Here is a 16,412-nt window from a genome sequence, read left to right on the forward strand (position 1 = left end):
TGGAGTCTGATGAGGGACTTTTTCTGTGCAGAGCTGTACAGGAGGAAGCAGGGTAATTCAGTCTTTTCTTGTTACTGAATGTAATTATCTCTACGTCAGTGGTAGTACTTCCATTGATGGACACTAAAAAAAAAATCGGTCAAGAAAGTATTTTGTCACCATGTTTCATGACCTTGCATAACCTCTATTTTTCAATTCAAACTTTAGTGTGAAAGTGTGTAGAATTCTGACAGCTATACCAGATTCGTGTCACAACCTTAGAAACAGAAACGTTTTAAATAAAAAAGCTGATTAACACATAGGAGCGAATTGTCATAGCTAACTAATGATCTCTCCATATTTATTCCCACTCTTTGAATACATTTAAGTGTGGATATAAATGTATATGAAATACTTTATAGCAGAAATTGGTTAATATCTTTTAAACTAATTTTTAAATGTGATAATACAAAGATGTTAAATATTTTCTTATTTTTGAAAAATTTCAAGGCATCAGTTATAGATTAGTGATTTTTTAAAATGATTAATCTGGTAGAAGTTGAAAAAGTATGAAATGATACTGTAGCTAACAAAGATATTAATAATAGAAACTAAAATACTGGCTTTTTTCCTTCTTTAGAGTTCAAGGTAATTTAGCAAATTAGGCAGATCTCGTTCCTGGATTATTTTTGAACAGGATTAAGCGTGAAGGTGCCAAACATTCCTGTTCTTGCAATCACTGCTTTGAGAAGGGTTTGTTTGCACAGGCACTGTCTTAGATTGCTTTTTTTGGGGATGGGGGCAATAATTTTTCTAATTACTAATAAAAGCATGAAAATTATGGAAAGTGCTGTATGTTAACAAATTCATTAAGTGAATTCCCACAAATAATTTTTAAAATAATTAATTAATAAACTTAATTTAATTTTATCAATTTTTGCTCAGGTTTTTATTATTGGGACATAAGCAATAAGTTCTATGAATTAGGCCTGCAGAGGCAGAACACAAGAGAGCTACAAACAAAATTATCCTAAATTTATACACTTCTCCATTTTACTTTACAACAACTTCATAAAGGTGGTTTTACCGTGTCCTAGTTAGAGCACGAAGGGAGTAGGGGCAATCTTAAGTAAATCTGTAGAGACCTCCATGTGGGTGACAAAAACGGCATTTAAAGGGGGCATTTTGTTCATTCCCTTTGGTAGTGATAATAGGTATGATATCGTGTCATAGGAGGATCTGATATTTCCCCGTCTACTAATCCAACAAAATCATGTGGCAACTAGCAGATTAAATCATGTTTTTTTTTTTATGACAACTGCTACACGAAAGAAAAGCTAAGAAAACTGAATTTATCACACTGTAGTTAAATCACCTGATGGATGAGTTGGTTCAAATGAGGGCCATAAGTCATAAAAGCAATGCAAACATGATGTTTTATAGTGAAGGAGACTGGGTTTTGCATACAGTTAGGTGGTCAAATCCAAGTCCTGTGATAAAATAGTATCAAAGAGAGCAATTTTATAGTCTCTGACCTGGAAAGGAAAGAATATTATTGGGAATACTCCACTTCCTTTCTTCTTTTAGAGCAGTCATATTTCATTCTAACCCTGTCAGCTAGTATTTAGGTTTAGAAGATACCAAAGGATTCCTTGACAAGTGAAATAATTGGGCTGATTTCTTTTTTGTGTCTTGCCATCACACACAGTGGTGGTGGCTTTGTGAAGTTCAATTCCATTTTAGTGAATTCTACTTAACTGATTTTTTTATTGGTCACACTGCTTTATCCTCCGACTTCATCTGGTTATATACTTCACATCAATAGGAGAAATGTGAGACCAATGGATATTACTTTTCTACCTGAACCCTGCCATTTTGTAAATTAAGGAAAGGAAATTATCCACTGTATTTTGGGGTTCATGTTTCTATCTTGCAATTTTGGAGTAAAATCATAAATAATACAGTTTTTCTGAAGGGGTTTTAATATTTTCATCAAAATAAAATCATAATTTGTTGATAGAGGAAGAAAACTAAAATAGATTAAATTTCTTTCAGCTAATTAGAATAATACCAAAATGAGTGAACTGGAAAAAAGCCTTATGTTTGAATCCTAAATAAAATATAATGTTTCCCTTTTTATGATATTCCCCCAAAATTCACAGTGGGAAGGAAATAGAAGTCATTTTGTAATCATGAAAAACAGGATTGTAATATAGAACAAAATTGTAAACCTATTTGAAGAGGACTCTTGTCTGTATAATCTAATCAATTCCTGAAAGCTATTAAGGGAAAAAGAAAACTTATTTCTCAAAGTAGGATAAAAAAAACATAGGGCTTTGAAACAATTATCTGAGGAGATTTTGCAATCATTCACTCCATTTTGTGAAGTACAATCTAATTTCTGGTGAAATATATTGTGATGGTTTGAAGCTATTATAAAAGCCATGTACTTTTTCCTGATCCAGTCTTGTGGCAGCAGCTATATTTCTTTTAATCCTGATCCAATATTGGAAACTTTGGATGGTTTCCATGGAGATATGACACACCCAACTGTGAGTGTGACCTTTTGATTAGATGAGAGATGTGATCTACCCATTTAAGATGGGTCTTGATTAGCTTACTGAAGTCTTTTAAAAGAGGAAATGTTTTGGAGAAAGCTGCCAGAGATAACATTTGGAGATACTTGGAGTGTTGATAGGGAGCAGATGCCTAGACATGGATGTTTGGAGATGCAGAGCCCAGCAGAGTCGCCATGTGCCTTCTGATGAGATGCTAAGCAAGCCAGAGCTCAGAGTTCTGTCCAGGATGAGCTAAGTGAAGGCCCACAAGATGCTTAGAGAGGAAACCACCGGCATCAGAAATGGAAGTCACAGGACTGGGAACAAGGACCAGCAGATGCCGGCCACATGCCTTCCCATGTGACAGGTATTGGCCTTTCTTGAGTCAAAGTATCTCTCTCTGGATGTCTTGGTTTGGGAATTTTTATGGTCTTAGAACTGTGATCTTGTAATTTAATAAATTCCCTTGTCTTCTGGCAGCATTTAGCAAATGAAAAAAAAAAGATTTTGGTAAGAAGTGGGATACTGCAGATTGTAAATACCAAACATGCTGGAATAGCTTTTTAAATGGATAAGGAGAAGATTCTGGAAGGGTTGTGAAGAACTTGATAGAGAAGGCCTGAATTGCTCTGGACAGACTGTTGGTAGAAATGTGGACTCTAAATATAACTCTGATGAGACTTTAGACAGGAAAACTTGAAGGAATGTGACCTTTGTCTTTAAGTGGCCAGAGAATTTGGCAAAGTTACATGCTGGTACTGGATGGAAGGCAGAATTTGAGAGTGATGAACTTGGATATTTAGCAAAAGAGATTTCCAAACCAAATGTGTTAAATTCAACCTAGTTTCTCCTTGTAGCTTATAGTTCAATGCAATAGGAAATGGATAAACTGAGTACTGAACTCTTGGGTTTAAAGAAACCATAAATTGATGGCCTGGGAAATTCTGGGCTTCCAGAAAGTGAGATCCTAGAGAATACTGTCCCATGTGAGAATTGAACCAAACATGGAACTAGTCAGTCATTTCAGAAAAAGTCAGAATTGGAAATAAGTTATCCAGAAAGGGTTTATGGAAGGTCCTACTATCTGATGGATATGATCCCTGTATACTACATTGGAAATGGACAAGCTTCTTGTGAGATCTATATGAACAGAACTACTGCCATTCTGGACTAAAGGAGATAGAAAGGAGCAGATTGAAGGAAAAATGTCTTCAAAGGAAGAACCATAGAAGCTAAAGTCTGACACCAGCAATCTTGGGCCAGAGGAGTCGACACACCCATCCACATGGAAAGGGTGAGCTTGCCACAGAAGCAAAGGGCGGAACTTCCACCTTGATGTTTAGGAAGAGTTTTGGGGCCCCAGACCTCACAGAGGGTAGAGAGCATAAATTGGGCATCAGCGGGAGCCTGAGAGAAGGGTTGAGTGTGTGCCCCAAAGGTGGAAGAGACTACAGCTGCTGCCCCAATGCTTGCAGAGGGCGAAGCTGAGAAAAAGGTGGTGGTCTCAATGTCCCCCAATGTTGCAAACCTCATCCCAGTGTTGAGAAAACAGGACCACTGTGTAGGCCCTTGGAGAGATTGGGACTGCCACTTGCTAAGGACCTAATGATAAATGACTCTCAAACTTTGAAATCCAATGTAGCTTTCCCTGCAAGCTATTAGAACTGTTCTGTTCCAGTGACTCCTGGTTTTCTTTTGACTTCTCCCTATGGCAATGGGAACACGTATCCTATGACTATTCCTCCATTATCTATTGGTAGCCATTCTGAGTTTCACAGGTCAACAACGAGAGGAAAATTTTTTGCCTTCATGCCTGTAACTGATTTTGATGAGAGTTTGTATTTTTTCTGACTTTGTATTACATTTATATTGTTACTGAATTGGTTTAAGACTTTTGTGATAGTGTGATGGAATTAAAGTATTTTGACTATAAAAAGAACATATCTTTTTGTGGTCTAGATGATAGAATGTGCTGGTTTGAAGCTGTTATGTATCCCCAAAAAGCCATGTCTTTTTTCCTGATCCAATCTTGTGAGGGCAACTATGTTTCTTTTTATCTTGAGTCAGTACCATGGGGTGTAAATTTTGGATTGTTTCTATGGAGATGTGACACACTCAACTGTGGGTGCAACTTTTTGATTAGATGAGACGTGACTCTATTCATTTAGGGTGGGTCTTGATCAGCTTATTGGAGTCATTTAAAGAGGAAATGTTTTGGAGAAAGCTGAGAGCTAACAGATGCAGATATCTGGAGATGCCTGGAGTGCTGACAGGGAACAGATGCCTAGACATGGATGTTTGGAGTTGCAGAGCCCAGCAGATGTCACTATGTGCCTTCCAATGGCTAAGCAAGCCAGAACCTAGAGTTTTGTTCTGGGTGAGCTAAGTGAAGGCCCACAGAGAGGAAACCACTGGCACAGAAGATGGAAGCAATGGAACTGGGCAAAAAGACCAGCAGACACCAGTCATGTGCCTTCCCATGTTACAGACATTGGCCTTTCTCGAGTTAAGGTATCTCTCTCTGGATGCCTTAGTTTGGAAATTTTATGAACTTAGAGCTGTAAACTTGTAATTTAAAAAATTCTCTTTTAAAAAGCCATTCCATTTTTGTTATGTTGCATTCTGGCAGCAATGAGCAAACCAAAACATAAATTCTCAACTATAATGCTTATAAAATGCAAGAATACCTGTTTTAATTCACTTTGTATAATTTTTCTGGTCTTTACCATTATTTATAAACCCTCTGGAAAGTAAATAGTTAATTTTACTCATTGTTTTAGTTTGCTAGCTGCCGGAATGCAATATACCAGAAACAGAATGGCTTTTAAAAAGGGGAATTTAATAAGTTGGTAGTTTATAGCTCTAAGGCCAACAAAATGTCCCAATTAAAACAAGTCTATAGAAATGTCCAATCTAAGGCATCCAGGGAAAGATACGTTGGTTCAAGAAGACCAGTGAAGTTCAGGGTTTCTTTCTCAAGTGGGAAGGCATATGACGAACATAGTCACAGTTTCTCTTTCATCTGGAAAGGCTCATAGTGAGCACAGCATCATCTGCCCTTTCTCTCCTGGCTTCCTGTTTCATGAAGCTCCCCGGGAGTCATTTTCCTTCTTCATTTACAAAGTGCTGGCTGATGGATTCTCTGCTTCATGGTGCTGCAGCATTCTCTGCTGTCTCTGAATCCCCTTCTTTCTCCAAAATGTTTCCTCTTTTATAAGACTTCAGAAACTAATCAAGACCCACCCAAATGGGTGGGGACATGTCATCACCTAAGCCAGTTTAACAACCACTCTTGATTAAATCACATCATCCAGGGAGACAATCCAATCACAGTTACAAACATAGAATATTGAACAGGGATTATTCTACTTTCATGAAATGGGATTTTGATTAAAACATGGCTTTTCTAGGGGGCATATATCCTTTTAAACCAGCACAGTCATCAATAAAATAGAGTATAACTATTTGGGGATTGAATTGCCAGAATGGGAGTTAGTACTCTTCTTTATTTTTTAAAAACAAAAATGCCTTGGAAATGACTTCTGCCTCCACGGTTTCCAACTTTTTTCTAGCATTCTGATTCATTTTTATCATATTTTAGATCAATTCTTTACTTTCCCCTAAATATTATTTTCCTGATACTACTATTATAATATTTCTTCTTCTTTGGTTAATATTTGAATTATATGTTTTTATGCTTTCTTGACTGATTAGATTTTGGCATGTCCCTATTAAAAATTAATTTCAAATTTTAAGTATTTAAAAGAATGACTTCAAATAAATTGTATTATTTTTAGTCCATTTTGATATAGTTGATCTTTTAACTGGTGAATTTAATCTGTGAATTTATTATAATCAATGATATATTTGAGCTTATTTCAACCAAATATTTATTGCACTTTGATTTTCTTATAATGTTTATGGGTTATGGAGATGTTTGGCTCAATTTTGACATATGACTATATCTTTTTATGGTACAACATAAAAAAAATCAAATCAATATAAAAGTAGGCATTAATAGAAGATTGGAGGAAGCAAAGAGGTGTGACTTAACAAAGCTTAAATAGCACAATAGCAGAAGAAAGTCCTGCATTATCAGTAATGACTTTGAATATAAATGGATTAAACTCTCCAGTCAAAAAAAGCATAGATTGACTGGATGGTTTATCTGTCATTGCTATTGCTTTTGAACAGAGGAATCTTCAAAGCATGACCTTACAATGCTGTTTTTATTGAACATCCTCCAATTTCCTCTTAACTAAGTTTTGTCCATATATTTCCAAAATAGCTGCCTAAAATAAAGACTCAAATGACCCTCTGTTATCTAAATTCATCAAATGTCTGTATCAGTTGGTTTCATTCTAACCAACTGGATCTCACCTTAGCAAAGCATCTTATATATGGGTCAATGTTCTCCTGTAGCCACCATCTTGAATAAAACATTCTTTTCCATAGTTTGCTACTGTCTAAGGCTGGTTTCTACTATTTATTTTTTATTTTTTTATGATATATTGTCCTTGGCTCAGATATCTTCCCACTCTCTAGAAACAGAGAAAAATCATAGATCCTTATTTTTCCTCCAATGTTCTCTTTTGAACCACTTAGGCAATAATTACAGGAATTTAAGTGCCTGTAGTATTGCTTTGGGCCTCATAAAGGGATAAGAAATAGAGGTCATATCTTTTGCCTTAAACAAGTTTGCAAATAAAGTATTTATATGTGACATATATTTATTAAGCACCTAGTATGAGCAAGTGACTGGGCTATTATTGTGTTTTTGAATACAGAGAGCAACAAACACATCACTTTTTTTTTTTGTGAAACATAAAGCATTAGAGAGATATCTATTTAATAAAACGTTATGTGTTGACAGTGCCATTGTGCTAAGAGGTGTGTAAGGTACAAATAATAGAGGCATATTCCCAGTCCTTTATAGGTTAGCTGGGGAGATAAAACATAAATGACCATAATGCAGGCATAGAATGATGAGTACAATGAGACAGGCACAGTGAGTATGCTGTAGGTGTTCAGAGCTGGAGAAAATAACTCCCAGTTGGCCTGTGGAGGGGGATGGTGGGAGCAGAATTAGTTTGGAATACTGGAGAAGATGCCATTTGAATAGAACCTTGAGGAATGGTAGCACTGGGTATGAGGGAAAGAGCATTTTGGATATGAGGAAAAAGTGCACAGAAACAGCAAGCCGCAAGGAATGTATAATCAAGCAAGAATTATTAGTTGCTTTTTATTAGAGAAGTTGCAGGTTAACGGAATAATTATGCATATAATACAGGATTTCTATATACCATCCTATCAACACCTTGCATTAGTATGGTACTTTTGTTACAATTGATAAAAGCACATTTTAATGATTGTATTATTAACTATAGCCTGTGGTTTAATTTAGGGTTCACTGTGTAATACAGTTCCCTGGATTTTTAAAAATTCTATTATCATATATACAACCTAAAATTTCCCCTTTTAACTCCATTTAGACATATATTTCTCTGCTGTTAGGTGTGTGTGCATATATATAAATATAGATTATTTTTTAATAATTTTTATGTCTTGTTGACATAACCCATTTCTCAGTATATAATGATCTTTTTTGTCCCTTGTAACTGTTTAATATTAGTACAGCTACTCCAGCTCTTTTGGTTGTTTTTTTCCCCAACATTTCATTTTCAACCTATTTGTGCCTTTGAATTTAAGGTGAGTCTCCTGTAGATGGCATATAGTTGGGTAATGCTTTTAATCTATCTATTTAATCTAATCTGTCAATCTATGTCTTTTTTGACTGGAGAGTTTAATCCATTTACATTCAAAGTTATTACTGATAATGCAGGACTTTCTTCTGCTCTTGTGCTATTTAGGCTTTGTTAAGTCATACCTCTTTGCTTCCTCCAATCTTCTATTAATGCCTACTTTTATATTGATTTGATTTTTTTTATGTTGTACCATATTGGGTGCCTTCTCATTTCTATCTGGATATATTTTTCATACGTTGTCCTTGTGGTTACCATGGGGTTAAAATGTAATGTCTTGAATATATAGCAATTATATTTGATTTAATATCAACTTGACTTCCATGGCACACAGATACAATTTTCCTATGCCCACCCTCCCCCATCAATTTTTGTACTTGCTACCAATGATATCTTTGTACACAGTATGTCCAAAACCATAGCTTTATCATTACTTTTTATGCATTGCATTTGAGTACCTGGAGGAAGTAAGTAGAATTACATACAAAAATAGTGGTGACAAACTCCTTCAGTTTTTGTTTCTCTGGGAATGTCTTAATCTCTCCCTCAGAATTTTCTTTTATACTTTGTTTTCAATATTCAATCAGTAAATACATGTGAGCAAAGAGTTATCATTGTTTGTTAATCATTTAACTCATTGTTCTTATTAACAAATTTTCTACCAATTCCCTCTTTCTCTTCAATTGCTTCCCATAACATTTTTTAAAATGAAATTTTGTTCATGACCTTGATTTTAGTTATGTTACCTACTTACTCATAATGTTTCTCTAGGGTCCTTTAAATCACACACAAACTCCTGACAGTAATAAAAACAGATATATACATGTGTGTATAAGTGATTTCTTAGGCGTTTAGTGCTTTTTCATCTTTTAGTTTAGTTTTCTTTATGAATAGGCTTTATTTTTAGAACAGTTTGAGATTTACAGAAAAATTGAGCAGTGAGTACCTAAACTTCCCATTCCCCCTTTCCATTCCACACCTGGGAAAAAACCTGAAGTTCAGAAAGCTAAAGTAATTTAACTGAGGTCAAGACAAGTAAGCAGAAAAACCACATTAGAAGTTCTGTATGCTCTGCAGCACTTTTCCCCATACACAAATGTCTCCATCAGCCCTAACAAGAGCTTCCTAGCCTTTCCTCAGTTTTTCTGCTCCTTATATTATGCCTATTTCTTAGTTTCTGTAATTCTCAATCTGTTACAGTTCAGGACATTTTCTTTATTGTTTGACCAAGGTCTTCCCTGATCTTTCTGTTTTAGACTTTCTCCTTATATGTACGTCATCTTTCTTAATCAACAAGCTAGTTTTCCCAAAATCCAATGAGATTTCACTAAAACTCTGAGACAGTCTAAGACAAATGAATCTTGAGTTTGTCCTCTTCTTTTCATGAACTTAAATACCTCAAAGCATCCTAACAAATCAATACTCAAGCCTTTCTAAAAGATGTCCATTCCTATCTCTCCATCTTCAGGGATGACAGTACTCCTCAAAATGGTATGCTCAGATGACTTTTATATTTTTGCCCCAAGGCAAGGAGTTTCTCCTTCCGGACCAAATTCCCCTTGAGAGAAGGAAAACAGAAATAAGATAAAGCTGGAATAGGTACAACAGCATTTTTCAGAAAATCTGAAGTTTTTAATCACAAAGGATCAGTTAACAGCTCTTGCACGTGTTTACTGATTGTGTTCAGCCATACTCCCATGGTATTTTTCTTCTTTAATAAGAAAATTAGATGGAATTTGAGGGTAGGGATATATATTCTTATATTTCATGGGGGATCCGGCTTTCTTACATGCTTCTGAGTTGACTAGATATCACAATTTGGAGCCCTGAAGAGAACATGATGAAGTTGGAAACTACATTTTAATGTTGCTTTTAAAGTAGTCAAGTTGGAGAAGTGTGTGTATTTTGGGGGAGGGAGGTACACTCCTTCAGTTTCTACCTGCTTGGTACAAGTCAGAGAAAACATGGTGTTTATGTCCCCCAAAGTACATGTACTCTGTGAGCATATGGCATGCGTGTGTGTATGTATATTTATGTGAAGTGCTTGGGAAAAAGAAAAAGTTAACTTCCCCAAAGTAATAACAATCTATTAAGGAAAATAGAAATGCACTTAAATCAGTGAATCTCCAGAAAGTCACAATTTATCCTTGCCTTGCCTCCCAATTTTCTCTGAGTCACTGTGACTTAAAAAGTTGTTTAATTTTCCTTTCACAGTTTCAAAAAAGGACTGAATTCCTCAAACCATCATTTACATGACATAAACACTTGATTTACAACAAGAATAAAAATATTTTTCACGAATTAAGGAATGAGTGAAGCCGGCATATCTGCCTTTGGAAGAGCTATTTTTGTGTGTTTGCATCCAGGAAGTAGGAAAAGTGTAAAGCAAATGGTTGGGCACCACTTTTTCCCTAAAATAATAAGTTATGCATCCTGGATTGAGGTTTTTTTTTTTTCCATGGGCAGGCATGGTGATTTGAACCCAGGTCTATGGCATGGCAGGCAAGAATTCTGCCTGCTTACCATGGCCCGCCCCTGGGTTGAATTTTGAAAACTTCCAAGGCATAAGCAAAATATTAGGAAACTCCACTGGTATTTAATAATCCATTAGATCACAATACATGCATTGTTATAGTACCTCATATTTGATATAAAAATATAATGACAAAGGATTTTGCGTTGATGGATAGGCCTGTTCTATTTAAATACTTCCAGTGACTGCTATCCTCAACCAATAGTTCCCTATTTGTCCTTCCATAGAAATGGGAAATGGAATTTATTAGATATTTCCATGTATTTTTAATTTAATTTTTAAAATTAGAAGTTGTAGATATACAGAAAAATCATATAAAAAATAAAGCTTTACAAATAGCCCACTCCCCTGTTATTAATGCTTTGCATTAGTGTGCTACCTTTGTTACAATTGATGAATGAATATTATAATTGTACTATTAATTGTAGCCTATAGTTTACATTAGAGAGTATTTTTTTTCCAATATACCACCCTGTTATTAACATCTTGCATTAGTATGGTACATTTCTTATAATTCATGAAAGAACATTTTTTAAATTGTACTGTTAACTATAGTCCATTTTTTACAATAGGGTTTACTATGCTGTACAGCCCTATGTTTGATCTTTTAATTTTTATTCTAGTAACATATATACAACCTAAAATTTCTCCTTTTAATCACAATCACATATTTAATTCAGTGCTTTTAACTATACTTACCATGTTGTACTACCAATCACCACTACTCATTTCCAAAACTTTATAATCAACCCAAATAAAAATTCTGTACAAATTAAACATTAATTCCCCATTTTCTAGCCCCAACCTATATTCTAGATTCTAATTGTGAGGTTGCTAATTCTGATTATTTCAAATCAGTAAAATCATACAGTATTTGTCCTCTTGTGTTTGGCTTATTTCCCTCAACATAATGCCTTCAAGGTTCATCCATGTTGTCACATAAACCAGAACTTCATTCCTTTTTGATGGCTGAATACTATTCCATCACACACACATGGTCAGAAACCTCATAATACACACACACACCACATTTTGTTTATCCACTTATCAGTTGCTGGACACTTGGGTTGCTTCCATCTTTTGGCAGTTGTGAGTAATGCCACTATGATTGTTGGTGTGCAAATATCTGAGTCCCTGCTTTCAGTTCTTTTGGGTATGTGACTGGTAGAGAGATTGCCGGGTCATATGGTAATTCTATTCTTAGCTCTCTGAGGAACTACCAAACTATAGAAGTTTCCATAATTTTGTAATATATTGTAGCCAGGATATCAGATTAGAATAAATAATAATTCCAAGCACTATTTATTCTAGCTGCTTGGTCATTGTGACCTCTTGTCAACTTTACGCATGTTCGGATTTTTATAGAAATTTCTCTCTTTCTCTCTCTCTGTAGACAAATACATATGCACACATATATAAACACATTCAGGGTTTCCTATTACAAGAATAAAACATGTTCATTATAAAAAGAAAAGCAGCTCAGATAGGGATAAAATGGCATGTATTATTCAATCACCCAGGGGTATCTACAATCAACATGCTAATGTACAGTCTTTCATGTGTCTATATGCAGCTCAATTGCTTCTCCATCTATATTCATCTATTTAACTGTCTTTTACAAAATAAGGATGCCAGTCATACAGTTATGAAATCATTTTCACTTAGAGAGCACATCTTCTCATGTCAGTCAATATAGATCTATTTCACTCTTTAAGTGAATATTTTTTAATGAGCTCATCAATTTTTGGAACATGGGCCCAGTCTCTCAGTTTCGGGACTGGCATAAGAACCAGGAAAGGGTAATCTGATTAAGAGACCAAAAGGAAGAATCACTGCATCCATACAATGTAGGTGAAGAAGTAGGAAATTCCTTCTGTGGAGAGGATTAGGTTGAGTACCACCCTTCCCCACAACCCCTGGAGCGACTTTCTGTAGAAGTTTCTCTAGCACCGTCTTGAGAAATATTTCTTACAGAGGAATGGTTCTTTCCAGGAGAATATATAAAGGAGGGTGCTATCTTCCTTAGAGTCATGGTGGTGTGACTGGACCAAGTAGAAAAGGTAGCTTGTTCTGGGTAGTGGCACACTTGAAGAAATTTGACAGAGGTGCTAGTCAGTAAACAGCGGTAGCAGCAGCAGGGATTTCAACAATGCTGCCTTATTATGAGGTTTCTGACCATCTTAGTTTGTGAGGCTCTTATGACAAATACTAGGCAATGAGTTTGCTTAAACACAGGAATTTACTAACTTACAATTTTGAAGCTTAAGGAAGTTCAAAATTGAGGCATCACAAGGCTATGTTTTCTCTCCGAAGTCCGTAATGTTGTGATGCTGGCAGCTGGCAGTTCTTGGGGTTCCTTGGCTTGTATCCCTTTTTCGCATCAGGCAATGTCCTTTCCTTTCTCTTCCAGGTTCCCACTGACTTGCAGCGTCTGGTTCCTCACTGTGGCTTTCTCTTTATGAGGCCTCCAGTTATCCCCATAAGGCCAACCTGGGGATTCAGTTGAGCTACCCCTTAGCTAGAAATAATGGTTTCAAGAGGTTCTATTGACAATGGGTTCATACCCACAGGACCATACAGATTAAGAAGACCATGCCTAAATTGGGGTACTTATTTCCGCCTACCACTATGACATGAATAGTTGTTCCAAGAATCATTTTCCTGATCCCCTTTCTGGACTACTGGAACATAGGAAATCTGGGATTTCAGCAGGAATTTTTAAATAGCTTTTAGAAAACCCTTTGTGGGAAGGTTCTTTCAGTAGAAAACTACCTTCCTCTTCTCCCAACTTCCTGTCAGCTGTTAAACTGAACCACAGAGAAACATAAGGCAATTATTAAATCATTTTATCTGTGTTAATGAAAATGTTGATGTGCATATAATAAGGAGGAATATTTCCTTTCTAATACACTATACCTACTTCTCTTACAGAAATAGATGACAAGAGGGTGACCAACACACAAGGAGAAGTAAGTTTTCTTATTTTGAATAAGTGTGTTTAAATAAATTAAAATACAATCAGCCAGAGGTGACATGATATATAATTAATATAAATATAACCGAGATGTAAAATGTTTTAAATTTGTTTTCTGTAACTAAACAAACAGTAGAATGGCAACAAAATCTCTGCCTCTCGGTTACTTTGAATCTCTATCTATGAAGTGTTAAAAGAAACCTCCCAAAAACTTCTAAAGGGGCAGAAAACAATTAGATGTTTTAAGTTGTTAATATATATAATGTGCTTTTATAGAGTTAATGTGAGCCTTTTTACCTTTGGATTTTTTAAAATTTGGAACAAAAATTAAATATTGCTTTTAGTGCTAAGATATATGATATTGATAATTTCAGTTTAGTGACATTGCATATGCATCATGGTCTGGGGCCAGGCAATATTGAAATCCTGGAACTAGAAGCTGGGGGCCAGGCAACTCTTAAAGTGGCTCCTGGTTTTTGAAGTCCAGAGCAGACGCTGAGTGCAGGCTGAGGGTGCTGAGATGCTCTGAGGTCTGGGGAACCACATCCAAGGGATTTGACAAGAAATATATCCAGATTCAAATTCAGCAGCTACTCTTAAAACTGTACCTCCCACCATCCACATACATATGCAGAAGTTCAGTCAGAAAATAGGAACCAGGGGAGGTGAAGGGAGCTGCTAATATCGAATATATAGAAGACAAGGAAGAGAGCAAATAAGATGACCAAAAATGGAAAAATATATAGAAGAGACTGTGGGGACTTAATCGTCAGTTTGTCCCTTAGCTGCATGGATAGGTGCGCCCTGCCTTACTCAAAGAGAAAAACATGGAATGGACAAAATACCAATTGTACCTGATGAGATTTTTTTCAAAAAAATCAGTGAGATAGTAAATGTATAATAATCAGAAAACTAAATTCTCACATAACCTGAAGTAGTTTATATCACTTGGAAAGTTTTACCACTATGTTACTAACCAGGAAAGCTTTCCTGTAGAATTAATTTTTCCATTTGATGTTTGGATATACTCATGGAAATAAACATATGAGAAATGTAGGAAGTGATTGCTTCTTTTACCAGCTGTGACTGAATACAGCAGAGGTGCACCAGAAATGTTTATCTTCCACACCTCTGACATGTATGTAAAGCAGCCCTGCCTGTACTTGTGCGTCACAGCCGGTGCCAGAACATTCAATTCAGGAAAAAACTGTCTGGTGCTATTTGCTTAGCTGATATGCATTTGGCAACTGCTCAGTTGGTTTTTTTTTTTTTACTTTTGAAAGATTGCTTTTGCATCATGTAAACATCATCTTGATGATATCCTTAAGTGCCATTCAGTTTTAACATGCACAAGTAAAGAAGCCTCAAGTTCTATTTCAACTTTCTAGTTCATTTCAGAGTCTGTACCTTATGTTCTTTCTAATGTGCATATAAAACTACAACAATCCATGATGAGTATCTTGTTAACTAGTTACACTTGAGCTTTCCAAAGCAAAAAAAATTGCTCTCAAGACTGAAATTCATTAAGATCCCTACTCTTGCCACCTCGAAATTGAAGTTGACACAATATTAAAATTAGGTCTTTGGCACAATCCAAGTGTCTAGACTATAGGTTATATATATGTACATAACTGAATATAATTAAATGAAAAATAAAATAGAAATTATAATTTATTATAATCAATATTTAATATATGTATAATATTATATACATTTGTAGCTCCGCATAATTATCTGTGGTTTTCATTCTGAAATATGTTCTATTTTTCTAATTTTCTAAGTGAAAAATCCCTTCTTCAATTATTTATTCCTGATCCAGTGTGCTTAGGTAAGAATATTAAATAGCAGTTTTGTTAGGAAAGGGCTTATCTTTTAAACATAAAAAATTATTATCCCAACATTGTAATTCTAAGTAAATGGAGATATTAGGATGGGCCTGCCAATTCAAGAGGGTTGCAGAGTGGTATTACCTACTAAGGGCTGTTATCATCCTTTCTGAGCCATTTAACCATCCCATGAACGATGAATAGCCCTTGGGGGACGGCACCCTACTTTTTGTCTCAAATGAAAAGCGCTGATGTCTCCTTTTTCTCTTTCCTTTTAAAATGAACTAATGTTATTAGGTGCGAATATAGAAGGAGTAATTTCAAGAGTGCAATGAATGAAGGGTTTTATGGTCAAATGGACCCCCGAGCTTCATATAGCTGCTAAACCTGTGACGTCACTGAACACATATATAGTTTCTCATCGATTTGTGTTCTATACCGTGACTAAAGGGAGTAAGAACGTTGTTTGAAGCACGGCAAAATGTTTATCTTCTTAGCAGATCTACGGCGTGATACTCTTTATTCAAATATAGGACTTTTATTTTTTTCTCTTTGTCCCCAGTCACAGACTGCACCCCCTAAGCAAAGGAAGCAGAGCGTGTACACACCACCTGCCATCAAAGGTACTGTCCAGGTACTGTTTCGGGGTGTCCTGAGTTTTGCGCTCATGGCTGTGAGGCTACCTGTTCTTAAGGATCATACATTTGATCATAAGCGAGCTCTAGTCTCAGCTCTACAACTCAATCGTTGTGTGATTGTAAGCAAAATGCTTCATCCATG

At 35.7% G+C, this 16,412-nt stretch overlaps 1 protein-coding gene across 1 annotated transcript in view; it reads left to right on the forward strand.

Annotated features, from left to right (window-relative positions):
- The window catches only part of PPP1R1C (protein phosphatase 1 regulatory inhibitor subunit 1C), a 153,304-nt gene that overhangs the window by 59,841 nt on the left and 77,051 nt on the right, over nucleotides 1-16,412 (forward strand). The window contains exons 3-4 of the mRNA XM_077151975.1: nucleotides 13,764-13,801; nucleotides 16,195-16,255. Coding sequence (XP_077008090.1) covers nucleotides 13,764-13,801; nucleotides 16,195-16,255 — 99 coding nt within the window. The remainder of the gene's footprint in view (nucleotides 1-13,763; nucleotides 13,802-16,194; nucleotides 16,256-16,412) is intronic.

Source organism: Tamandua tetradactyla, chromosome 3 (assembly GCF_023851605.1).
Source record: "Tamandua tetradactyla isolate mTamTet1 chromosome 3, mTamTet1.pri, whole genome shotgun sequence".
Taxonomy (NCBI): Eukaryota; Metazoa; Chordata; class Mammalia; order Pilosa; family Myrmecophagidae; genus Tamandua; species Tamandua tetradactyla.